This window comes from Dipteris shenzhenensis, chromosome 20, assembly GCF_047967505.1.
Source record: "Dipteris shenzhenensis isolate YYH24624 ecotype China chromosome 20, Dip_SZ_1.0, whole genome shotgun sequence".
In the NCBI taxonomy this organism is placed as follows: domain Eukaryota; kingdom Viridiplantae; phylum Streptophyta; class Polypodiopsida; order Gleicheniales; family Dipteridaceae; genus Dipteris; species Dipteris shenzhenensis.
This window is the reverse complement of record NC_141615.1, coordinates 51,266,350-51,293,726: the sequence shown is the minus strand read 5'-3', so window position 1 is coordinate 51,293,726 and position 27,377 is coordinate 51,266,350. Positions and strand designations below refer to the sequence as shown.

Below are 27,377 nucleotides of genomic sequence, written 5' to 3'. Positions count from 1 at the left end.
AGCTGAGTGAAATCCACTTGGAATAACTCCTTCAAGTGTACGGGTGGCTATCTTTTTTCTGGAGTCCTAGGGACATAGAGATCAGCTCTTGCAAGCGCAAAGGAGAGCACAAGAAGGATCGTTAGAGCCCAATCAGAGGAAGATCACAGACTTTTTCTCAGTGACCTGAGCCAGGGGCAGCAGGGGACGAGACATAGTAGAGACCTAGAGAGCACGACTCGATAGAACGAATTTTGGGTGGACTCTCACGTAAGGACTGCAGACATCTCCTCTCTACTATTTGACACGGGGAGACGAACCATTGGAGTGATGGCAGCACTTGTTACACAACGAGCTACCTCCTGGAGATTACAGAGGAAGGAGGCATCCGGACAGACTGGTCATGCTTAGCAGTAGCAGCGTTCCATTACTGAGTCCCTTCCTTGACGAAGCTAACCCTCTCTAGATCTAGAGCCATTGACGGATGAGCTCATCTTGTCTATCCTCAGCTGACTGGTGGAGCTGGTTTGACATACAATGTACACAGGTCCCATCACTCGGATTGTTAGTTGATCAGGTAGGGACCTCCTTCTTTGTCTTGACTCCATTGCTTTTTCTCTCTTGTAGTGACAGTGCAATGCGTTTATTTTCTCGTAGCAGACACCAGCCTTGGGCGTGGGTGCCCCTTTAGTGGCCCCACCTCTTAGCTTCATTGTACCTGGTTTTTTTTCAGTCTCATAGACTCTTCGGTCTTTTGTGGATGTAATAAACTGTTTTTCTTTCTTTCTTTCTTGCATGACTTTGTTGAGCTGATACGGATGCTTGCTGGGCGGTAAAGATGTGCCTCTTGTGATGGGTTGCTGGCTAATGGTGCTGTTGCATCATTGATGGAAACCAAAAGCACCTTCCCCTCTCCGTGGCTGAAATCAAGGGGTTGGGAATTGCATTTGTAAGCCACATGATAAACTCATGGCTGGTTTCTTGACTCTTGGTCTCTATTCCCTTTTTGTTGTAATCAGGTTGGACTTTAAACTGATGCCACCACTTGGCTTTCAAGATAAGATGCGCTGCTTGAGTAGGTGTGACTCGAAGCATAGTGCTATCTGTTGATTGAAATCAAGGGCTGGGTTTTGATGCATGCATTTCATCCCTAGGCCCCCTTGTCCTGAAGGTAACGCATCAATTGCAGATGCTGTCCTTTGGTACATGTTACAATCCATCATTTAACCAAGATCTGCATATTCCCATTTTTCCTTTGGCAAACAACACCAACGTATCATAAATAACTAAAACACCAAAGTTCAGAACTATTTTTCTTTGACAACCCCTTCGCAATGTGGTCCACATTCAAATTCCTCAAAATTGGCATTGATATTTTTCATGCATCTTGGCAGATGAGTGGAATAGCTGCAAGAGTTTTATGCAAATCAAGCTGAGAGATGCTGTAATGGGCATGAGACCTACACGTTTTTGATCACCAGCCTTGGTTGTTTCTATCTATGGAGTGTGGAAGCATGAATGTTAACTGGAAAGTGAGATGTTACCCCAGGGTGCATACATACTACATAGGACCATATTGCAATCCAATATTTAACCAAGCTCTGCATGTTGCAGTTTCTTCTAGCCTTTAATAAATAACTAAAACACCAAAGTCTGGAACTGTTTTGCTTCGAGCGGCTCGATCCATCAAAGCTCCTTTTCATATTTCCCAAGCGCAGCATAGATTCTAGGATTATATTTCATGCATCTTGGTACAGTGTGCCTCCATGTTGCATATTTTGCCAGGGTAATACCCTGTTGACTTTTTTCTTGATAAGATTCTGAGAAGTTGGGCATTAAAGTAGCAAGTAGGACTGTCTTTTTGTACCTCTTGTTTGATTGGACTATCTCAGATGCCCACGTGTCCATGTGCCTGGATGCACCACCTCAGCTTTTGTGTTTTGTACATCGATCCATTGATGAAACTTAGAAACTTGTCTCACTTGTCTGCTGATGATGGCCTCAATGGTTCTTAGTTTTTGCCTGGCACAGCCATGCTGAGCAGAATGCACGGTGTTGTTGAAGTGTGACCTCTTAAAAGGTACAGAGCTGAGACATAATGCCGCTTCCATATTGGTGAAGGAGCATGCACTACATATTTTATACATTGACCTTCTTTGTTTTGTCATGGTATGTCTGAAGATACAATATTACTTGCAGACTTTTGTCCTGACATGTTCCTGGTATACAGGCATCAGCAGTATATTGGGAAGGTTAAGCATGCAACTTTCCAAACCCAAAGTGCTGGGAGGAAGCGGGTGGTGGTAGCCACTGAACAGAATGTCCTTGCATCGCTCAATCTTCGAAAGGGAGAAATTTGTATGTGGCAAGATGATACTTAAGAGGAAATTTGATTGTTCTTTCATATTATATACATTCGATGGGTAGCTCATCTACAGGTGCAATGGTGCAAAATACAACTATGCTTCTGAATGGGAAGTGGGTTTTGCAGTTTGGAAACATGTGCTGGGAGATGCAGACAAAATCGATGGACTGGATATAGCACTTGGCAAATGTAAGTGCGTTGCAGGTTACAACTTTGTTTTGGCAGATTGACGTGTTTTGGAGAATCTTTGGTTCCCTTTTGTATTGTGAAATGCTGGTAATGTTTTTTTGGGGGGGTATATTGTTGTTTTTATCATTACATGGAAAACCAATGTGAGGTGAATGGACTTAGAGCCCAAAGATGCATGCAGAACCTACAAAATGTGCTTCTGCTGTATGAAATAACACTGCTCTATGTAGTGACTCTCACAAGGATCCACGGTAGTCATGATAATCTAGCTGGGTGGGAGGCCGTAGCAGGGAAAGGAAGTAAAAGTTTGAAGATTTTGTGGTCTCTAAATCCAACAATGGGCACATAAGGCAAGAGGACGAGTGAATGACAAAGGGTCAAGGGTATAACTCTAGAGCCTGTCTGTTATACATTATGAACATGAGGGGGTTCAATGAGGGTCATATTGGCTGGTGGAGATGTATTCTGGTAAAACTATGAGTTTTTGTGTTAGATAAGTTCAGGTCGGGAGTAGGTTTGATTACGTGTTTGTTACATTAGGAGAATCTCATAATGCGACATGGTGTGCTGCATGCCGATCCCAAATTTTGGAGAGGCGAGTATGCTGTATGGGACCAATTATCCGATCTAGAAGATTAAGATCTGGAGTCGGTGGGTTGCAGGTGTAACCACCCAAGACCACAACCTGTATGTAAATGAAGACTAGCTTCCCAACATCTAGAACTGAAGAAAGTTTGGGTTCTCTCCTAAGAGCTCTCCGTGTTCCTGACTACTAGCCCCACCTCTCCCCCTTCCCCTCCAGCCCGCTTCCCTCCCTCTTGCTCCATCGCTTCCTTGCCCCTCCCTCTGTGCACATCCTGCCCCCTCTCCACATCACTCTACTCCACCTGCGGATTCTCCCACTGCGCTGCCTGACCCTGTGCTAGCTGCCTGCGCCCCCCCTGTGACTTGCCCTTGCTGCTGGTGGCGAGGGTTTGCTCCCTTCCCTGGTTTCTTTGCTGTTTCGTGGGGTGGTTTGCTACTGTTCGAGCAGCCTCTTCGAGCCAGCCGCGCCTGGGCTGTGGGAGCTTTTTTTGGAACCTTTGCCTCCTAGCTTTGCGGTTGTAAATCTGGCCTCCCCGTGTTGGGTTCGAAACAAGGATTTGATGCTCTGCTCCAGCCCCTTTGTTTGTTTGTTTTTTTTGGGGCCACTACTCTCTGTAGACATCCCCCCCCTTTTTTTACTCTTTGCTCCCTCTTTTCCCCTGGCTTTCACATCCCCCTACTGCTAGCAGGCGCAGTTTTGTTTTGGTACCATGGAACATAATCTTGGTGGTGACCTTCCTTTGGTCTAGCAAGAGGGCTCCCCCAACTCCCCAAGCCGTTCGATTACACTTGCCATGGAGGATAAACAATAGGTGTAGATCGCTTTCTCGTAGTGGAGAGCATGCTTTTTCAGCGAAGGATAAGGGCAAAAAGAAAGTTCAGCCAAGTCATGCCTCTAGCAGTGGTTTTGGACGTGCACATGCAGGTGGGAAAGATAAAAAGGATGCCTCAAAGCCTTTCAAGAAAGGCAAGTGCCATTATTGCAAAAAGTCAGGTCATCACATCAGTGGATGTCCTAAGAGGCTTGCAAAAGAGAAGAAGAAAGAGTCTGGTATGGCAGTGTCAGGCTCAGCTCATCATGTAGGTTATGAGGATACTTTTGCTCATTTTGTTGAGCATGATTGGGCCTTCTTTACTTGCAGCTATGATGCTTCTTGGGAGTCACGTATTTTCAGTGTGAATGAGACGGCTAAGACATGGTACGCTGATAGTGGTGCTTCACACCATATCACCTCACATAAATCTTTCTTTGATAAGTTATCCAGTGCACCGATTGGCAAAACAGTTTCTTGTTCCAGTGATTCTTCTTATCGAGTTAAAGGGATTTAGGGAAATTTCACTCACAACCGTGGATGGTTCAGATCCTTGCATCCATGATGTTTTGTATGTCCCTGGGATTAAGAAGAATTTACTCTCCGTCTCTTATTCTCTCAAAGAGGTTACCAAGTAATCTTTGAGGACGATAGATGTACGGTTCGTGACAGGGAGAGAAATGATGCATTGGTTTTCACCGGTACATTATGTCATGGGTTATTTCAGCTTGATGCCTATGAGAAAAGAGCATATTCAGCTTTTGTGGCTTCTACCTTTGCCATGCAAGATGGAGAGTTATGGCATGCCAGGTTTGAGCATGTAAATTATGGCAGCCTTATGTTATTGCAGAAGCTTAATATGGTTGATGCCTTTCCTCGTTTGGAGATGACTCCAAACAAAATATGTGAGGGCTGTATTTTGGGTAAAATGCATTGTTTTTCTTTTCCCAAGGATGGTGCAGTCCGAGCTACACGAAAATTACAGCTCTTTCATGCTGATGTTTGTGGACCCATGCGCACTCCGTCTCTTGGAGGTCATCTTTATGATATTACATTTATAGATGACTTCACATGTTTTACTTGGGTCTTTGCTCTTAAGCAGAAGTATGAAGTTTGCAATGTGGTCAAACAATTTGTTGCCTTAGTTGAAAATCAATCTGAATGCCTGTTGGGAGGCATTGCAACAATTTTTTGCCGAGAAGGGCATTACACATCAGTTTACGGTGAGGTATACTCCTTAACAGAATGGAAAGGGTGAAAGAAAAAATTGGTCACTTTCGGAGATGGGGAGATGTATGCTAAAAGCAAAAGGGTTGCCACACAAATTTTGGATGGAAGCCATCACTTGCTTAGATCATATTTCAAACAGCTGTCCCACGAAGGCTCTTAAGGTCATGACACCTTATCAAGCATGGTTTGGTCTTAAGCCCGATGTGGTACATTTGGTTGTGTAGCGTATGCACATGTGCCTCAAAAGTTGCATGTCAAACTTGATGACAAGGCAGAGAAGTGCATTTACAGCAGTGAAAGCAAGGGGTATAGACTTTATAATCCCGTGACCAAGAAGGTTATCACTAGTCGGGATGCTATCTTTGCTGAAAATGCAGATCTACCCTTGTACATTTGGTTGTGTAGCGTATGCACATGTGCCTCAAGAGTTGCGTGGCAAACTTGATGACAAGGCAGAGAAGTGCATCTACAGCAGTGAAAGCAAGGGGTATAGACTTTATAATCCTGTAACCAAGAAGGTTATCACTACTCAGGATGTTATCTTTGCTGAAAATGCAGATCTACCCTTTGCTGGTTTTGACAGAAACCATGGTCCTTCTAAACCCTTTGACGGGACGTTGCCCTTTTCCTTTGATGCTGCACCTGATATGCCAGTGGAAAATCAGAATTTGCAGCAAGATACTTTAGTGAGTGATGCCTTAGTTCAGGCTATGACTGAGCCTGTTTCTCAAGAAGAGATTGATGATGCCGTAGCACATGAAAGTACATCAGTGCAAGAAGCAAGATTAGTACCTCATTGGCTGTTCCGCACTCTTGAGGACAGCAAACTTTCAGCACCACTTCCTAGCCGTACACCGAGTGGCAGTAGAGACACTGAGGATGCCCATTTCTGTGAGTCTGCTTGGGTCACAACATACTTGAGGCAGATGAGCCTGATAGTTTTGATGATGCACGAGACAATGTGCATTGGATGCAAGCAATGCAAGCGGCCTTATTTATTTATGCAACACACGTCCTGACATTGAATATGTAGTGTCCTAGTTGAGTAGGTTTATGCACAATCCAAAGACTACACATTGGCAAGCTTTGAAGCATGTGTTACATTATCTGCAGGGCACCCGAACTTTTGGTTTGCTCTTTCCCAAGGGGGGTGACTTTCACTTACATGCTTATAGCGATTCAGATTGGGTTGGTGATTTTGATACTCGGCAGTCGACTAGTGGTAATTGTTTCTTTCATGGGCACTCGTGCATTTCTTAGTTACGCAAGAAACTGTCTATAGTGGCTACGTCTTCATGTGAGGCTGAGTACAGGGCAGCCTTCACGACCACAGTTGAGTGTATTTGGCTGATGCGTTTGCTGGGTGATCTTCATGCATCATTGGAGGAGCCTATTCCAATTCTCACTGACAGTCGGAGTGCTATTGCAGTGGCACGGAATCCTATGTTTCATGCTCGTACGAAACACATTGAAATTCATTATCATTATGTCAGGGAGCGGCTACATGCATGGGACATCAGCTTGGTCTTCTACCCTACACAACAGAATGTGGCAGATCTCTTCACCAAAGCATTACCTCATCCAAAGTTTGAGACTTTTTGCCAAGCTTTAAACTTATATCCGTTTGGTGATTGATGTTTACCTTGTACATTGTGATATTGTCACTGTAGGGGGGTGTTATAAATATTTATATTTCCTAAGGTAGTGGCCAATGTTACGTAATAAGGGGCTAGGGGCACATTTTCCCTTTATTAAGGTTTTTTATCCCTAACCTTAGTTAGAGGTTGGGTTTGTGGGTGAGTTAGTCACCACACATATTTAAACCCTAGTTAGGGTTCATTCTACGGTTTCATCTCCATGACTACCCAAGCTTTGTAGTTTATTGTTGATGCAATTTCCTTCGAGCTTGCTTCAGCTCCATTCTCTCTCATTCTCTCGCTTTCCAACATTTCTGGTCATCGGATCTTTTATGAGATGCATAGCTCTTCTTGGGCTCCTTCGGTTTGACAACATTTAGTTGAGTCTTGCTTTCTGGATGATGTTCCCCCTTCTCCTTAGAGACTTGCACGTGCCTCGGTGGATACTTTTTGGGAAATCTTAGCAAGCTTTTCAGCGTGGCATATATGGAGATCTAGATGCACAAGGGCACTTGATGGGTCCTAGGTCCACCCATCTCACACTTTGGCCAGTATTTCAGTGGTCTTCCCTTGCAGCCTCTATCAGGAGGACTATCTTCCTCAGGGAATGGAGAGGCTCCCTTTTCTTGGAGTCCACCATAGGTTTGAGGTGGCATTTTCAGCCTCAACCTTGGAGCTCTACTGGCTCTTCTTGATGACAGGTCTTTGACACAATCAGGGTATTTTGTTTTTCATGCTATGCATCAAAAAAGCAGCAGCACTTGAACAATGTTCTTGCCCCTCTCCATGCGCCTACATTGTGTGTGTGCAATGAGCTAATCACATCCCAACCCAACAGGCCCACGGTGTCACTAAGAGGGGTGTTGTAGTGGAAGGCTCTTTGTCCCACTTGTAAGCCCCCATATGAGAATAGCAAAGGGACACGGTACCCATATAGGATTGGGGGCATGAGAGAGTGCCATGTGGCATGAAGTATTTATGTCAATGTGCAGATCAAGATGGATCTGGCCCAATACAAGGGCTGCCATGTGGACAGCGAATGGCTGTCATATGGGCTGACTGTAGCAGCATATGGGCTGCCATGTGGGCAGGATAGGCTGCATGAAGAGAGAGAAGAAGATGGGCTCCCATGAAGGCAGCAACATCTGGATCATGGGCTGTCAAGGAGAGACTCAGATCTGCAGAAGGAGGAGCATCTGATGGAGAGGATCATCCACATTGGCAGAATACACAAGCCAGTGGATGTTACAGGCTGAGGCTGGTGCAAGTCCAGCAAGTGGTCAAGTGTGGTCTGGATGAGCATTTATAGGTCATAGGCTTGGTTGGCCATTTGACCAGGTTGGGCAGGCAGTTGTAGGCCACAAAACATAACCAACCAGAAGGGGTGATGAGCCCCCTGGGTCGGGTATATTCTGGGCCAGGTCATCCCTTCCTTTTGAAGTCTGTTTGAAGTGGGTAGAGGGGAAGACTGGGTCACGTATGCTCCATACCCCAGTTGGCCAGGACGTGGAGGGGATATACTGATCTCCCCTCCCTGTCTATAAGTACGGCAGCTCATGATTTTGCTAAATGCTTTGTCCTTTTCGCTTTGAATTTCCTCATCTTATCCCCATAGTAGAGGAGCAGTCTGTTCTTAGTTTGGATCTGATGACACGTTTTGATGCTGTTTAAGATGGGTGGAATATATTTTTGGGGTTTTTTTCCAGTAACAATTTTCCAAACTTTGCAGATGTCATTACACTTTCGGAAGGGGGCAGGACTATCAGAGCATGGCATCTTCCAGACGGTCAACTGGTGTGGGAAACATTTTTGCAATCTCCTGGTTTTTCTCCAGTACTTCAGGTCACGTTGGTAAGTTTCCTTGCACGTGGAGTCTCCTACACAGAATGAATTGTTAGAATTATGCAATTTATCATGGGCCATTCTGTTGTGATTGCATAGAATTCATGCACACGTGTGATTATATGTGTTCGTCATACTTCTGGGACTGCATACGTGATGCCATTGATGCTTCATCAATACAGGTGGATCTACATCCTGGGAGGGCAAAGCTCATATTGGTCTTTGGAAGCAATTTACTGCATGGCATTTCAAGTACAGATGGAACATTGCTATGGACTGCGAATACTTTGATAGCAAGGTGTGCATGTTGATGAGTTTGCAGCTTGTCTTGAGGAGCCTTCATGCATTGGTATTTGTTTCTTCTGATACTGAATTTGTGTTTAAAGTCAATTTTGCATCCGTCGGAAGTTATAATATATCCTGGTCTTATTTCTCAGTGAGGATGGGGAAGTCAACATCAAGAAAATTATTTACTCTCAAGATAAGAAAAGTCTGTATGGAATTGGGTTTGCGGGTTCATCAGGCTTTTCTATTTGGAACATTGATGTGCCGGCAGGGCAAGTAACTTTGCAAAAAATTCTGAAGTTTCAAGGGCAGCTTTCCACAAAAGAGTTAGTTGTGACTAAACATACACTTGTAGCCCTGGATGCAGAGTGTGGAAGGATAGTCACGAAATATATTGATTCAGAAGAGAACTTAGTAACACAAGCAACAAGTATACAAAACCTTGTTCCTGGGGTTTTAGGCAAGCCACAGCTACTTGAAAAAACTTTGGATGGCATCTTTGTGCTTCAATTTATTGATCGGATTGTTTTGGTGAAACTTGGTAATTCAGATCATAATTTGCAAGTTCTTGAAACATATGAAGGCCCTGCTACGGTCAGTGAGGGCCTTGAACTCCTTGGCAACAAGGGAGCCTTATCGGTGGTGCAGCATGTGGGGTCACCTGCAAGTGGTAAAATTGCATTGCACATTATTCTCTGTGAAGGGGGCACAGAGACGATATCAAGTGAGATTGTTGAGCTGGATCCTCATAAGGGTCTTGTGCAGGAAGCTTATTTAAATGACTATGTACGCAATGATAGGTCTCACGGATTTCGTGTGTTGATAGTAGCTGAAGATGACTCCTTGTCATTGCTTCAACAAAGAGAAGTGGTTTGGAATAGGGAGGATGGGCTTGCCTCAATTGTTGAGGCATCAACTGCTGAGCTTCCTCTAGAAAGGGACGGTGTTTCAGTGGCTAAGGTTGAGCATAGTTTGATCGAATGGCTAAAGGTAAAGATAGTCTCGACTTCCAATGGAACGATTCACTTTCTTCCAAAGCCATGCAATTAGGATGGTTCTAATGTGTCTTGTGGGAATTTTCAGGGTCATTTGCTGAAGCTTAAGGCAACATTAATGCTAGCTAGTCCTGAACAAATGGCAGCTCTACAAGCTCTACGGTTGAATAGTGCAGAGAAAACAAAAATGACACGGGATCATAATGGATTCAGGAAACTCTTGATTGTGCTGACTAAGGCAGGGAAGATCTTAGCCCTTCATACTGGAGATGGTAGAGTTGTGTGGTCCCTTCTAATTCCTGCTTTTCGGAGCTCTGTAAGGATGGGAGAGAGCTTTGAACTATTTAAGCTTTTGCCCTGGCAAGTGCCTCATAAGCATGCATTGGATGAGAACCCGGTATATCTTGTTGCTGGGATGTCTTTTGTTGGAGGTGAAAGTGTTGGGATGCTCGCTTGGGTGGATGCATTCACTGGAAAAGAACTAAGCTCCACAAAGCTCAGTTATTCCATTGAGCAGATTATCCCTTTACCCCTGACAGATTCCTCAGAGCGGAGGCTTCATCTTATTATAGATGATCATGAAAATGCTCATTTATTTCCTTCCACAGATGAAAGCTTGCAGATTTTTCTCAATCATGTGTCTAGTACATATTTCTATACAGTCAATAAAGAACAAGGGCTCATTACAGGTTATGTTGTCAAGGGTCCAGAGGAGATATCAGCAGTGAGACCAACAGATGGTTTTTTCTTTAGATCACAAAAGCTTTGGACCATAGTGTTTCCTGTTGAATCTGAGAAAATTGTCACAACAGCAACAAGAAAACCAGAGGAGGTATGTGAGCTCTCATTTATGGTCCAGTTTTCCCCTTGTCAACTGAGAACATAATTCAAATGCTACTTATGCAACTTGTATTCAATTCCGCTGTTTTGTTGTACATTTTTCCCATTGTTCAACTGCAATGGTCAGCTTTCCCCTTGTCATTTATGGTCCAGTTTTCCCCTTGTCAACTGAGAACATAATTCAAATGGTACTTATGCAACTTGTATTCAATTCTGCTGTTTTGTTGTACATTTTCCCCATTGTTCAACTGCAATGGTCAGGTTTCACAGCAAGTGCTGGACATTGTTGTTAACATGTTCGATATATGCCATTGTGAAAATGCATCTATCATAAAATTCCATAATAACTAATACTAATCTCCTGTCACCTCAACTCCTGGAATAGTTCTACGATTTACTAACAAAGGAGCAGTGTATGTTTTTTAGTGATAGCGTCTCAATTTTATTCTAATATACAGAATAGTATTTTTGCAGCTACACAATTAGAAAACATTGCTCTCTCTCTCTCTCTCTCTCCCAAGCATTATGTATGATAAGAAGGAAATCGAGAGGGTGCAAACTTTCAAATACTTGGGGATAGATGTACCATCTAACCATAGATGGGGAGATTGTGTTCAGAGGAGGATTGATGCAGGATGGGGTAAGTACTACCGCTTTGAAAATGACTGCAGAAACAATGACACCACGAGATGGGATATTAGGCGTGTGCTATTTGATGCGTATGTCATTCAAACAGTGCTTTACGGTGTGGAGGTATGGGGAGGCAGCATTTCAGCATCAAAATGGAATGACATTGAGAAATTGCAGAAGTCATTTCTCAAAAGGCATTTAGGAATTAAGTCCACCACACCATACTCAATCATGCTTCTTGAAACTGGTTGCAGACCCATTGAGCTGAGAGCACTGGAAAGAGTCTTCAAATATATAAAGAGGATTCAAGATATGCAAGCACATAGGCTACCAAAGAGAGCATGGGAGGCAAGCAAGAGACCTCAAAAAACAAACAAGAGCAAGATGCTATCATTTGGATGGGGGTATGACATTAAAGGCTGGTTCCAAAGATGGGAAGTTGCTTCTTACCTAGATGCAATGCCAAGGGAAGAGGAGAAAATGACATTTTCTATAGCGCTTTTAGAAGCACTACACAGTAAATGGCAATCAGCGAAGAAAAGGACCAAATATGAATATTATTGTGAGAATATCAACCCCAACTATTGGACCACATACTCTCAGAAAGAGAACAAAGCACACAAATATATATGCATACCTATCTCTCTCAGGGCAAGAAGAAGCATCGCAATCATCCGAACTCGATCACACTCCCTAGAAGTGGAGAAAAAAGCATGGGAAGGAGTATCAAGGGAACAAAGACTTTGCCAGCTATGCAACTTAGATGAAGTGGAAAATGAGGCATATGTTCTTTTGACATGTCCGCGATATGAGCATCTAAGAGAAGATTTCAGCAATGTCACGCAGCATCACAACAGTTTGGAGAGCTTGCTTTCCCATCCTCACCTCGCAGCCTTGGGCAATTACATTACCAAGGTCCTTGCATACCGTGACCAATGTATTACACAGGTAGCAACATGCTAGCTGTCCACTCCACCCTTCTTCAAAGGAGACTTTTTGTAACATTCCATTGGGTCCCATGGGTCGATTTCAGGCCCCCAGAGGACGATAATAATAGTTTCTTTCTTTCTTTTTTTCTCTCTCTCACCCTTCCAGTACAGTACAGTATGAAAGCTCCGTTTTCTCCCCTCCTGTCACATGAGGTCAACTAGGTAATCTTTGAAGATCTCTTACAGCTACACACATTCCGGACCTGGCTGGGACTAAGTGAACTTTCAGTGAAGCTCAGCTTCTACAGAGATCACTGCTTACATATCACAGAGAAGGGTTTCATTGACCCACCAGGATACACGTAGATCCACTTAACCCACTCACTAAGGATCTCTATTGGGAAGTTGTGGGTCTCTTCACATAGACTTCGTATAGAGAGCGGCAGAGCAGAGTGCCTACCCAGGTATGCACATTATGTGACATGCAGGAGGTTGAGACGGAGGATCAATTGATCTTCAGATATCACGGAGACATGAATAGACTTCTTCCTCGGCAGATCCCTCTCAGAGCTCTATCATGGAGTTCTTCCTGCCAGATCACATGGACCCCCACGAGATGAGGCCTCGACATGATCGTGACCCAGAGCTAGTGACTCGACAGCTCAGACAGAGAGTTGACGCGCAGATTACACTTGGTGATATCCCCTCTCTGTTTAGAGTCGGAGCCGGTCGACGGGGGTTATTGTAGTCCTTTTTAGGCGCAAAGCTGTGACCAGGAGACGTCATAGGGCTGCACCCTTGAGCAACCGACATCACTCTATCGTCGATTTTATGCCTCCATTGCCTCAACCACCCTGATGTCCTGATGAGGATGATGATGATGATGATGAGATTGAGTGGACCACTAACATGATTATGTTGTACTTAGTACTACCATTTTGCATTTTTTGCATTCTGCATTGGTGTGGATGCTCGTTTCGTAGCTCCACCCTCATAGCTCGTTTGTACTAGGATTTTCACAGTCTCATATACCCATCGGTCTTTCGAAGACTTTAATAAACTTTCTTTCTTTCTTTCTCTCAGCCTTCGCTCAGTGCTCAACATAGCCCTTCACTCCATCGCTCAGCGTAGCACGAGCGTAGCCCAGCATAGGCCTTGCATAGGTCCTGCGTAGCACCTGGGTAGGCCTTGCGTAGGTCTTGCGTAGCCTCTCCGCTTCATCAGCGTAGGCCTTGAGTAACCCTGCTTGCGTAGCTCTTCGGCTCCACTTGCGTAGGCCCTCGCTTCACCTTTGTCACTCCTCCGCTTCACCTTTGTCACTTCTCCATTGCTCCATCGCTCAGCTCTGCCTATCCTGCTCCATGCCTTGAAACGCCCCTCTGACCACCCCGAGGAGAACACCAGGGACGATCTGGCTGTGTAGAGGCTCAGATAGCCTGACTGGGGCTGAGCTGATATACTCCCCCAAAGACTCTCAGTCACCTGAAACGGCAACCGTTTCGGCTACTATCTTGGAGCAAAAGTAGAGGACCAATAAGGCCCTCAACATTAGAGTACGGGGGGTCCTCCATACAGACATCATGCCCATGGATGATGCGATTGCCTTTGTAACCGCTTCTTTGGGGGTCTCAGGCATGCGATTGATGGAGCCTGGCAAGTGGGGAGCGATCGCAATCGGAAGCAGCCACTTGTTATTCGATTTCGTGACACCGAGATGAGACTAGTAGCGCTTCGACGTAGATTGGTCCTACGGGACCATCTAGAGATATTTATGGATGAGGACCTGACACCCCTATAGATTGAGGAGCAATGTGTCCTTTTGCAGCAGCGGGATGTGGCCCGTTGCCCGCAAGGAGGAAGAATAGGCTATTGTTCGTGATGGTAGACTCCTGACTGGCCATCATCGGGCACCTATCCGCTCTCCCACATAGGGGTGGGGGTCTATGTGGCCCAGGATACGGAGACCCTATCATATACTGTTTGGAACTGCAACGGTACCTTATGGTCAGATCCATGGAACTTCTTGGGTCATACATAGAACGAGACATAGTCTTCTACACAGAGACATGTCAAAGTCTCGCTCGTTGTCGATCGTACATACCCCTACTAGAGGAACGTGCTGCCTTGATTAGCCGCTCACTCCACGAGGCTGCCCTTCACGCCTTTCCATACACCACGCGCTCCACTAGAACCCCACCTCTTGGTTCTGTGCCTTGCAATAGTTGGTACGATGAGGAGTGTAAGACTCTTCGTCGACAGCTCGAATTAAGGCCAAACATAGCCTTCTGAGTGAACCGGACACGACCGTTGTCTAGTATGCTGGAAGAAACATGCATTTGGATGCCGAAATGAGGAGTTATTGAACATTTTGTTCAACAAAAGAGTTTTGGCGCAAGCTCCTTGAGCAGAAATCACCTTCACTTGTCCTCACCGACACTCAAGTTTGGCACACATATACACGCAACCTCTATGATGTTCCTCAGCAGCCCGCCCCTTGACCTTTGGCACTCACCTCACCCCACCACTTGCACTCTGTTTACTAGAGGTGGTGTCAAGGATGCGGCATTGAATCTCCACAATGGCCGAGCGAAAGATCACGAGGGACTCCATACTGAGTTTATTGCATATGGGATTGACATCCTAGCCCCAATCTTAGCAAAGCTATTCAATGACACAGTTTGCCTTTGCTTCCCACATGCATAGACCCTTAACACTATCACTCCTATTCACAACGCTGCGGATCCCATGAGCTCGGAAAACTATTGGACCATTATGATTGGGCATGTCATGGCCAAGATCTATGCAGCCTGCACTTAATGTGTGACACTTGGCACATTTTGCTATTTCATGGGATCATAGCCATGCTGCCCTTTGTGCCATCAGCTCACTGTTGGAGATGTGTGGCATTGGACAGACGACGGACTTGTGCAGATCCCGCGAGACATGTCAGCCAATCTGAAAGATGGCAACTGTTGGGAGTAGTGACGTGACATGATCTGACACATTAATAATGTGACACGATCTGACATTGCATCTGTGTGGCTAATATTGAAATGTGTTGCTGCTGCATATCTGTTGGTGGGTTGGTTGCAGCTTCTGTGTGGCCATGTGTTGTGGTTGGCCATGATCTTGGTTTACATGATGACAGGGTCTTCAAGTTGTGTTGGTGACAGGTGTTTAACCACATGAGGATGTTAGGGAGATAATGCCTTAAGCCCTTGTGGAAATACAGATACAAAAAGGGCTTATGGCGGCGCATGGTGCCACATGCTGTGGGCCACATTAATTATCCCACATAATGGGTGGGCATATTAGTTGGAAGACATCTTTGATTTGGGGTTGCTATGGAAGACACATTAGTCGGATGACATCTGATGTTGGCGTCGCTAAGGTCCTCCATACCTAGGATATCCTTTATTTGGGGTGTAAAGCCTAGGGTGTCCAGGCAGTCGGGGAATGGGTCCCTTACATGCGATAGTACTCAATGCATGACACTTGGCCTATTCTGTGCCTTCAGGTTCATGTATGGATGCTTGTGCAGAATTCCAGCATGCCTTTTTGCAGCTTCCTGACTACCTGCAATAGGGCCATTTAGCTTTTTATCTTTTAAATGAGAGAGAGAGAGAGAGAGAGCGCGTTATTCCAGTTTTTTGGAAGATTTTGTTTCTTGACTTGCTTGTTTATTTTTGCTTAGTCACCTGCTTTCTTTCTTCTTTATTTCTTGTTTTCTTTCTCTTTTGTTTATTTGACGTATTTTAGTAAGCACTTGGTTTGCCCAAGAGACTCCGCGGGTCTTTAGAAACCCAATATAGCTAGATGCTTATGCTTGGGCACTGATGACGACATAAGTGTTGCTTTGCTTGCTAAGTATATCTTCCTTTTGTTTGTCATAAAAGTTTTTGTTTACCTCTTTTTTTCTTCTCTTTCATTTTCTGTGTAGATTTTTGATCTTTAGAACAACAAAAAAATCTAAATTTGTATGATTGGACTTATTCTAGTCTTACAAAGGTATATATATATAAAAGATCTATGCATTTGTACTTGACATAGAGGTCAGCTGGTTTGGAGAGATGCAGGGACTCAAGGCAAAGGGGCAAGTAGGATCTGACAGGACCATGGGACCATGGATCACACACTCCGGAGTGTCATAGAGTAAGCCAGATCACAGAAGTAGAGAGTGTACTATTGCTTTGTGGATTTTTGCAAAGCTTTTGACATGGTCCCATGAGCCCGCCTCATTAGGCGTTTGCAAGAGCTGGGGTATGACCAGGAGATCATCTGGGCGGTTATGGTGCTTTATGAGAGAGTCTCAGGCCGAGTTCGACGGACAGGACATAGGAGATTTTGAGTAGCATTGGGGTTAAACAAGGTTGTCTGTTATCACCAACCTTGTTTGGCCTCTACATAGATGAGCTCGAGACCTTCTTGGGAGCACTTGGGGGGGCTGGGTGCTGTTGGAGAAGTGAAAGGAAAGCATGGAGCTGAACACAAAACAAGAGAATGCTTATAGAATGAAGAAGGGTGAGGTCCATATGTAGGCACCTCTACATGAGCCACCAAGCTCCACAATCATCTCCTCAATCAACTCCTAGAATCTCTCAATCAGCCTATGTGGCATCTACCACCACCTAACAGTGCTTATGGGCACCTAACTGTGCCTCTAGCACACTCACATAGAACCCAAGGTGTGCGTGGGGCATACACCTTGAGATATCCCAACAACCCCCCCCTCAAGGGAATGCCTCAGGTTATGTCAAGGATACATCTAGTCACATAGTGTCTCAAGCCATCTCATGGTGGTCAAGGATAAATCTATGGCTAGGATCTCATGCTAGCAAGGGTTCCCAAGGGTGTGAGGCAAACAAAGGGATACATAAGACCCCCCAATGGTTATCTCCCCTGCATGTACATGCACACAATGTCTGCAGGAGGTACCATGGAGCTAAACACATACACATGGCCTACATCATATGGTGACCAGAGGTGTTTACAAAGAACACAATAGTTTATTCCATTCATTTTGGAGGACTATCCAGGCAGAGTACCTTGACTCAACATAACAGAGAGATACGGAGCATATGTGGAGCTGGTTAAAAAAGCATAATCATCATAGGAGGCCTCATCTTGTGGAAGCACATCAACCGAAAGTAAATTGGCAGTTTCTGGTTTTGTAGTTGCTTCCTTTTTGACCTTATTAAGATCTTCAAGAGTAGAATTAGGAAGATTTTTCAATGTGGTGACAACATGATCATAATCTTCAGGCATACTTTTGAGCAATACTGCCATTGCATCATCTGTAGTGATTGGAGAGTTGATAGAAGCAAGTTGAGTCATGAGACTCCGCATGTGATTGACATGGGCAGCCAAGGGAGTGCCATTAGCCATCTTCAATTCAAAGAAAGCAATCTTAAGTGACAATTTTGAGATGTGAGAGCTAGCACCATGAAGGGCCTGAAGGGGGAAGAAGAGCAAGAGGGAGAGAGTGAGAGAGAGAGAAGACTCAAATGTGCGGGTGTGAAGTGATGAGCCACAGCACAAACTCATTAGTTTTATTAGGATTAGGTTTTATCCTATGACTGTCTTAAGACAGTCATAGATGTCTTAACTTTAATAAAGGGGTGGCAATGTGCCTTTACCCCAACAACCTCCCACCTAAAGGCCAATGTGCCTAAAGGGGAGAAAAGAATAAAAATTACAGCAATATACAGTTACTGTATACAGGACCATAAAATAAGAATGGTCTCATCCTAATCCCATGATGTGGCGGCAATGTGCAAACCGCTCAGTAGGCAAGCTCTTAGTGAGCAAATCTGCAGGATTATCATCAGTATGCACTTTCACAAGCTCAAGTCGCTTGTCTTCCAGTACCTCCCTGATGAAATGCTATTTCACATCTATGTGCTTGGTCTTCTGATGAAAGACCGGATTCTTTGCCAACATGATAGCACTCTGACTATCACAATGCAAAACCGGCATATCTCCTGTAATGCCCAAGTCTCCCACCAGCCGAGTAAGCCATATTGCTTCCTTGCAAGCCTCAGTGGCTGCAACATATTCAGCTTCAGTAGTTGACAGTGCAATGCATTTCTGCAACCGAGACACCCATGATATAGCACCTCCTGCAAATGTGAAAATATAACCGGTAGTAGACTTCCGGTTATCTGCATTCCCTGCATAGTCTGAATCTGTAAAACCATGCACCAATGCATCCTGCCTACCATAGCATATGCACAAGTCTTTGGTACCCTTGAGATACCTCAAGACACCTTTCACTACTTCCCAGTGCCTCTTGCCTGGATTTGCCATATACCTGCTGATGACTCCCACCGCAAAAGCAATATCCGGACGAGTGGCAACCATGGCATACATCAAAGATCCAACTGCAGATGCATACGGAACCTTGGCCATTTCAGCCTTATCATCATCTGATTTGGGGCTGTCCTTACTGCTGAGTTTTAAATGTGGAGGCAACGGGGTACTAATAGACTTCCCCCCCTCCATTTTAAAGCGCTGCAATACTTTGTCAATGTACTCTTTCTGTGACAGAAACAAAAGTCCCTTGGACCTGTCACGAGTAATCCGCATGCCAAGAATATGATTTGCATCACCCAAGTCTTTCATGTCAAAAGACTTATGCAGTTGTTTCTTCAAAGCACTAATCTCATGCTGAGATTTACTGGCAATAAGCATGTCATCCACATATAGAATGAGTAGCATCAAACTGCCATCCTTTGCCCGTTTGGTGTACAAGCAATGATCGGTCTCACACCTATGATACCCTTGGGACTGCATGAAGGCATCAAACTTCTTGTACCATTCTCTTGGCGCCTGCTTGAGTCCATACAAGCTCCTCTTGAGCTTACACACAAGCTGCTCTTTCCCTTTAACAGCATATCCCTCTGGCTGACTCATATAGATCTCATCATGGAGATCTCCGTGAAGAAAAGCTGTCTTCACATCCATCTGACATAAATCCATGTCGTCATGAGCAACAAGAGCTAACACTGCTCTCAAAGTAGTCATCTTGACTACAGGGGAAAAGATCTCATCAAAGTCAATGCCCTTCTCCTGCTTAAATCCCTTGGCAACCAATCTGGCCTTATACCTCGGTAAAGCATTTGAATCCACTTTGACTTTGTAAACCCACTTGCATGGCAAAACCTTTCTGCCTGCAGGTAACTACACCAAGTCCCATGTATCATTTTGAAGTAGGGAGTCCATTTCTGACTGCATGGCTTTCTCCCACTTCTTTTTCTCTGTTCTTCCCATAGCTTCCTTGAAGCTGGAAGGCTCACCACAATCTGTCAACATGATAAAATCAGCCACATTATTGGCTCCTGGAACAAACCTGGCAGGAGGCCGTTGTACACGGGTGCTCCTCCTAACAAAATGTTCCGGATTAGGCTGCTGTCCAGCCTGTTCTTCATGCATGACGGGTGGCTGTACCACCATATCTGGCTGTGCTACAGCTCCATCTGCTGGCATATCCAGTGGTGCATCATTGGCAAAATTATCTGGCTGATTTTCAGCCTGTATACCCTCTTGAACAGGGTTATCTGCAGCAGCCTGCTGCTGCATATAAATGGGCATTCTTTGCTGTCCAACATCATCATAAATAACCCTCCTGTATTCCACAGGTTGCACGGGTTCCTTGTGTACACTATCCTCTTTAAAGATGACATCATTGCTGCGTATAATCTTCCGTTTAACGGGATCCCATAACCTGTACCCCATTTCACCTTCGTCACCATAACCCATAAAGATGCATCTGATAGACTTTGGATCCAGTTTGGAGCGCAGTTCTTTGCGTACATGAGCAAAGCACTCGCAGCCAAATACACGTAAGTGCTTATATGAAGGTGGCTTGCCAGACCACACCTCCTCTGGCACTTTCAACTCCAAAGCCTTGTTTGGCGACCTGTTAATAATGTGAACTGCTGTTTGCACGGCTTCTGCCCAAAAGCCATGGGGTAATGCAGCATAAGACAACATACATCGAACCTTCTCCTGAATAGTTCGATTCATCCGCTCACTTGCACCATTTTGAGATGCATTATGAGGAGCTGTGAGTTCCTGTTTGATGCCCTTAGCTTGGCAAAACTGCACAAAAGCATGTGACACATACTCACCCCCATTATCGGATCTGAGGCATTTCAGCCTGCGACCTGTCCGATTCTCAACCTGAGCGACAAACTTCTTGAAAGCATCTAAGGCATCGCCCTTATGCTTCAAGAAATAGACCCACACTTTGCGTGTGGCATCATCAATGAAAGTAATAAAATATTTTGCACCCCCTAGTGATAACTGTGGCATCTCACACAAATCAGTGTGCACTAGATCAAGTGGTGCTCTATTCTGGGGAGTTCTCCTCTTATGAGGAGTCACAGAATGCTTGCCAAATATGCAATTATCACAAGCAGGCAAATCTGAAAAAGAAAGAGACGGCAGATAACCCAAACGTGACAGTTCTTGCATTCCTTTAACAGACATGTGTCCCAACCGGCTATGCCACAATGAAACCTTTGGCAGCTCGGTTATGGCAACAACATGATTACCCACACTGGAAACATAAAGAGGGTACAAGGTATCACTCTTAAAACCCTCAGCCACTACAGCCTGGCCATCAGTAATCACCCATTTGGAATCCCCAAATGTGGTGTGGTAACCACTGTCATCCAATAAGCCAGTGCTAATCAGATTTTTCTTGATTTGCGGCACATGGCGGATACCATCAAGCATGAATATGCGTCCATCAGGAAATACTATCTGTATACTGCCAATCCCTGCAATCTGACATGCATAGTTGTTCCCACGATGAACAACTCCATGAGTACCTGTGTAGGAAGTAAACCACTCCCTATGAGGAGTAACATGAAAAGAAGCACCTGAATCCAAGAGCCAGGTGTGCATGTCATGGCCATCAATAACCAAAGCATGTGCTATTACAGCAGAAGAGCATAAAACATCATGTATGTCACTGTCACTGTCCTCTGCTGCAACATTCACTGCATCCAAGTCATCTGCCTTGGCCTTGCCTTTGCCTTTGCTTCCATTGCCTGCATCCTTTGTTTCAGCCTTCTTGGCTTTCTGATCCCGTATGAACTTGAAGCACTTAGACTTCACATGTCCCTTCTTGCCACAATAAAAGCATTCAATATCCTTTTTGCCACGGGACTGACTGCGGGATTTGGACTTACTAGCAGATCTCCCCTTCTGCTGAGTCCTGCCTCTATCCTGTACCTGCAAGGCATTTGAAGACTTGCTGCTCGCATTATTCTTCCTGCTCATTTCCTCCATAAGGAGAGAGCTCTCTACATCAGCATAAATAAGAGTGACATTCGAATTTGACAGGGTGGTCTTGAAAGTGTCCCAACTCTCAGGGAGGGTACACAGCAAGAAAGTAGCCTTGAACTTCTCATCAAGATTCAATCCCTGTGCAATCAGCTGTGTAAAGATGGCATTGAACTCACTCAAGTGTGAGGTCATAGCTGTACCTTCATGCGAAGATCAACCAGCTTCTTCAACCAATAAACCTTACTGGCTGAGCTCTTTTGGGCATACAATTCTTCTAGCCTTTGCCATAGACCATAAGAGGTCTTTTCAGCCTGAACATTGAACACAAGAGTGTCAGAAATAGTGAGCATGATAGCTGCCCTTGCGGACAAATCAAGCTCTTCCCAGTCATCAGCTGCCATGTCAGATGGCTTGACACCCTTCACCCTTATGGGCTTAGAAATCTTCTTTAATAGAAGTACATTCAAGCACTGTTCTGCCCATAATGCATAATTGTGTGCTCCTTCCAGTTTCTTTATGTTCAGAATTGAAGAATCACTTCCCCCTGATGCCATATCAGATAAGGAAAGTATCTGACTCACTGGAAGTAAAAAGACTGAATAAAAATTCTGATTTCTCAGAAAAAACCTTCTATCAAGAGCCAGGAGCACTCACAATAGTGCTGTTTTTTACTGTCAGGTAAATCTGCAGCAAAACAGTAAATGACCTTGCAAATACTGTACCTTCTGACACACTGTACCGTGCTCAAAGAGGCATAAACAGTAATTTCAGAATGCTGCAGCTGCTCAACAAGTGCTTAACAGTGCATAATCAGCTGACAAGGCACAAACACTGCTGTAAACACTGCTGTACTGGCTGTACTGATCACTTCTCCCACCTCAGATGAGGTATTGCACTGAGTTAATATGCATAAACCACTTGGCAAACACCCAAAAAAAAATGACACTTCAGCCTGTCACAAAACCTGCAACAGAAAATGGGATAAATCCCAAGCAATCACCCTTCTGCCAAGGGGATAAAATGCATCTGAAGATCTCTGTCGGTGACCCAAGTGCTATCAAACAAAATCTGGGCAAAAGCCCCTTGATCTGACACCTGAACCAAGTGAAAAACACCTCAACACTGAGGTAGTATGCAATATGAAAGTCTCTCTGACAAAATCAACCAACAGTGTAATGCATATACTGTCCTGTGTAGAAATGACATACACAGATCCCAACGTACAAACACTCAATGAGGAACCTTTTGAGCACTGTCAACGATGGACAGTTAGGGACCGAGTAAACTCGATGCGCCCTGGCCAAGCGTGGCTCAACTGAGGTTCTCTGAGTGTTGCACAAGAAATGTGACCTGCAAGAAAATGTCACCTCGACACTGCGGAAATCGAGGCAAATGTGTGCTCTCTGGCACCACACTACCTCAAGGCATACAAAGCATCAACTGCTAGGCAAAAGCCCTATGATCTGCTCACCCGAAAACTGAGATTCAAGCCCAGTAAAAGCATAAAAGTCCTCTGCAAAATCAAGGCATTTCCTTCACGAAAAATAGATAACTGTGCAATCAACCACACACTGTGGTTCTCTTCTCCTCAAGCACGAGGTAAATGAAGGTACTTGCTGTACTTTCAAGAAAACACAGTTCTGTGAACTAAAAGATAATCCTGAATCAAGAGCAGAGAGCTCTTTCTCCTTCTTTTCTTCCCACAAAAAACCTGTCTGCTGTACTTGATGTACCTTCACAGTGTACGGAATCCCAGAAGGGAGAAGAGAAAGAAAAAATCTCGACGATCTCCCTGACGCAGCTCCCTGTACCTGCGGGGTGTAGTTCCGTACGGATGTACGGCTCCTGTACGGAGTCCGTACAACAGGTACGGATGACCGAACCTGAGCGCGCGCTGCGCGCTCTGGTTCCGCGCAGCCTGCAGTACACAGGCTGCCCCTGCGCAGACTAGCAGCTAGCAGCTGCTATACAAAAAAAAAGCCCGCGCTCAGCTCTAGACCCGCGCCAGCTCCCGTGCCCGCGCTCGATGCCCGCGCCCGCGCCCGTGTCCTGATCCGTGCTTGCGCTCGATGCCCACGCCCACAATGCCGTCGCTGCTCGAAACCCGTCCGTACGGCTGTACGGACGACGTACGTCCGTACGGCGCTGCTGTTTTGCTGGCTAGGTAGAGGTCGAGGGGTAAGGTGGCTGGGCAAGGGTAGAGGGGAAAGGTGGCTCTGATACCAGTTGAAGGGCTTGAAGGGGGAAGAAGAGCAAGAGGGAGAGAGTGAGAGAGAGAGAAGACTCAAATGTGCGGGTGTGAAGTGATGAGCCACACCACAAACTCATTAGTTTTATTAGGATTAGGTTCATAGATGTCTTAACTTTAATAAAGGGGTGGCAATGTGCCTTTACCCCAACACACCAAAAAGAATATCAAGCTTTTGCCAAGCTTCAGAAGGAGACTCCATATCAGAAATGTGATGAATATAGTCATCTCCTAAGCCAAGAGCAATAATGCCATAGGCTTTCTCCTCTCTAGCAGGATCTCGTGCCGGGGGTGTAGGTGTAGGAGCTGAGGATTCTCCAGCATTGGAGGCTGTTGAAGAAGAAGTTGAAGCAGGTTAAGCCCCCAGAGGTTTTTTCTCATCAATGCAAACTTAATTTTCATCTGCCATGTGTGAAAGCCTTTACCATTGAACTTATCAATATGCAAGAAGGTAGCCATGAGAGGGTCTAACCCAAAATGGGCAGTGTCTACTCTCTTACAAGGCTAGAAAAAACTGAAAAGCGTCAAAGTATAAGCATTTGGTGTAGAAAAGACTTGTAATCAAATTCCATAATAAAAATCATAGTGGAAATGATACTTCAACTTGCATGCTTCATAGAGGTGGCTAAATGAAAGTATTCTGAGCAAATCCAGGTATAGAAACCTAAAAGAAAGTTGTAGCCACAATTGTACTGATGCTATTCAACACTTTAAAATATCAGAAATGCCAAAGTAGCATCTAATGTAGCACCAAATTCATAATACTGTCAAAACTGTCCAAAACAGACGCCTGATCTTTGAGGGCCTGTATCTCACTCTTCAAGACAAAGAAAAGAGGGCTTTTTAGGTAGAAATAAAGCTGGTATACCAGAGAAGAGCCATTGAAGAGGAAAGTGGAAATGCCGCGTCACGTCACCATAGCCAAGAGCTTGATTGTCGATTGGTTTTTTCGCGTTTGCTCCCTCCTTGGTGGACCATTTCACTTCAAAATTGGACAGGGGCTAGCTCATGTTGTTGTGCAAGCGTGGCTTAGAGGAATTTTGAAATGGTTGCTTCAACAAGTCGTATTGCACGAAATGGCGTCAGAAAGAAAGCCGCTGTTGCGCGGGTTTGAGGGCACCATTCCCTAATTGCTCTGATGTGGGAGGTCGCCTATATGAAGGGTTCTCTAGCCAAAAGGACTCTGGGAGAAGTTGCCTATAGATGGAGAATTCAGCCTTCCAAGTGGTTGGCCAGAAAGGGGCAAAATGGAGAGGAAGGTGGGGAAGAAGAAGAAGATGATGACATGGCATAAATGGGGTCAAGGAGGATCATAGTGCTCTGATACCATGTTGAAGAAGTGAAAGGAAAGCATGAAGCTGAACACAAAACAAGAGAATGCTTATAGAATGAAGAAGGGTGAGGTCCATATGTAGGCACCTCTACATGAGCCACCAAGCTCCACAATCATCTCCTCAATTAGCTCCTAGAATCTCTCAATCAGCCTATGTGGCATCTACCACCACCTAACAGTGCTTATGGGCACCTAACTGTGCCTCTAGCACACACACATAGAACCCAAGGTGTGCCTGGGGCATACACCTTGAGATATCCCAACAGGTGCTCCCTTGCCGGTACCCTGATTCAGATCCTCTTGTATAACGATGATGTGGTACCGATGTCCTCCCCCCTTGAGAGCCTCCAAAGACATTTGGATGCATTGCAGGATTTTTGTGAGTCACATGATTTGAAGGTCAACCTTAGCAAGACCAAGGTTATGATCTTCAATACATCTCGAGCAGCCATGCCCAGGGAGCAGTTCACATTTGATAGATCTCCGATTGAGATCGTCTCCTCATATACTTACTTGGGTGTTGTCTTTTCTGGCCCGATTTTCATGTTGAGACCGGTCATGCAGATTCAGCTAAGCAGGGGATATGCCTCGCTTGCTCGACTAGAGAGACAGTGCTTCCACTCACACGTTCAGGACCTTTGGACCAAGGCTCTTCTCTTTGACTCCTTGGTTCGACTAGCCAAGCATGTATGGTAGCCCTTGTTAGGGACCCGACCTCTCAGACACAGAGTCGGTTGAATAGAGTGACTACAGATTCTCTTGCTCTCACGGATGATTCGGGGGAAACCATCGATGCCACATCGTATCATTTAGGCCGAGTTCGACGCTTCTCCATAGCAGTTAGATGCGGCATTCCAGACCATTGCTTATCTACGCTGCTCAGAAAGTATGGAGACTGCACATTGAGGAGACGTAGGTTGCCATGGCTGGCTCTGGCTTTGTCCATGAGTCAAAATGATAGAGGGGATGGTAGAGGTTGGTATGCACAGACACGTAGGTGGTTCGAGAGATTGGGGCTCCACATGGATAGATTACCTCCTTCCAGTACAGCTTAGATGCTCCATCTATTGCACTTGGGTACCACGAGAACCAGGTCATTAGAGAGAATCTCTTACAGCTACACACATTCATGACCTGGTTGGAGCCAAGAGAGCTTCCAGTGAAGCTTAGCTTCTAGAGAGATCATTGCCTTCGCATCTATGAGGAGGGTTTCATTGTCTCGCCAGAGCACACTCGGATTCACTTACCACACTCATTGAGGATCTCCATCAAGCAATTCGAGTATCATCACACCGACTCCGTATCGAGAGTGGACGAGCTGAGGGGATTACCCAGGGAGTATTGCCTATGTACGCTATGCGATTAAAAGGAGGTTGAGTCAGAGGAGCACTTCGCATTTCGATGACCTGTGTACTACGAGATCTATGGTTCCTATCATTGTTTCTTTAGAGACGGCTTTGGACCCCTCTCCAAACTCCTTTCGTATCCCTTTGCTTTCATTCATGAGGTGGTTCGACATAGATAGCACCTAGTTAGGACACACTGCGCGACTCTTGTCAACGCAAGCTCACAACGTTCTTCCAATTGGATCGTATGGACCACAGAGCCACTGGCCACAGATGCAGTAGGGACTTGGAGCACGAGGCACGCCATACTCTATAGTGGACGGACATGTAGATCACATTGGGTGACCTCCCATCCCAGACTTGGGACACGACCCACGTGTTACAATAGCCTTGGTTAGGAGCTGAACCATTGCTAGGAGATTGAGACGGAGAACGCCCACAGACAGTTGCCAACGCTCAATCACTGGCTATGTATCAGTAGGAGCTCGCCCCCTCTCGAGCTCCCCTTGACATTTACACCCTGTGAGGCCGCATTGTATTGGCCAGAGCCAGCATGGCCTGGTGACGTGGATTGATCGACATGATGATGAGGATTGTGGTGGTGGTGATGATGATGATATGACTATGTACTACTTAGGACTTAGCATTCAGCATGGGTGATGATGCTCGTTTGGTAGCTCCACCCTTCTGCTTGTTGCATCAGGTTTTCTACCAGTCTCATATACCCACCGGTCTTCCATAGACTAAAATAAACTCTCTCTCTCTCTCTCTCTCCCCCCCCCCAGGAGATGTGTGTCTCTCTCTCTCTCTCTCTCTCTCAGAGGAGATGTGTGTGTGT

General features: G+C 45.2%; 1 protein-coding gene across 1 annotated transcript in view; it reads left to right on the top strand.

Annotated features, from left to right (window-relative positions):
* Positions 1–27,377, top strand: part of LOC147889819 (uncharacterized) — a 60,659-nt gene that overhangs the window by 9,351 nt on the left and 23,931 nt on the right. Inside the window, exons 2-7 of the mRNA XM_087391374.1 lie at positions 2,210–2,337; positions 2,471–2,533; positions 8,527–8,648; positions 8,822–8,937; positions 9,077–9,914; positions 10,008–10,751. Coding sequence (XP_087247500.1) covers positions 2,210–2,337; positions 2,471–2,533; positions 8,527–8,648; positions 8,822–8,937; positions 9,077–9,914; positions 10,008–10,751 — 2,011 coding nt within the window. The remainder of the gene's footprint in view (positions 1–2,209; positions 2,338–2,470; positions 2,534–8,526; positions 8,649–8,821; positions 8,938–9,076; positions 9,915–10,007; positions 10,752–27,377) is intronic.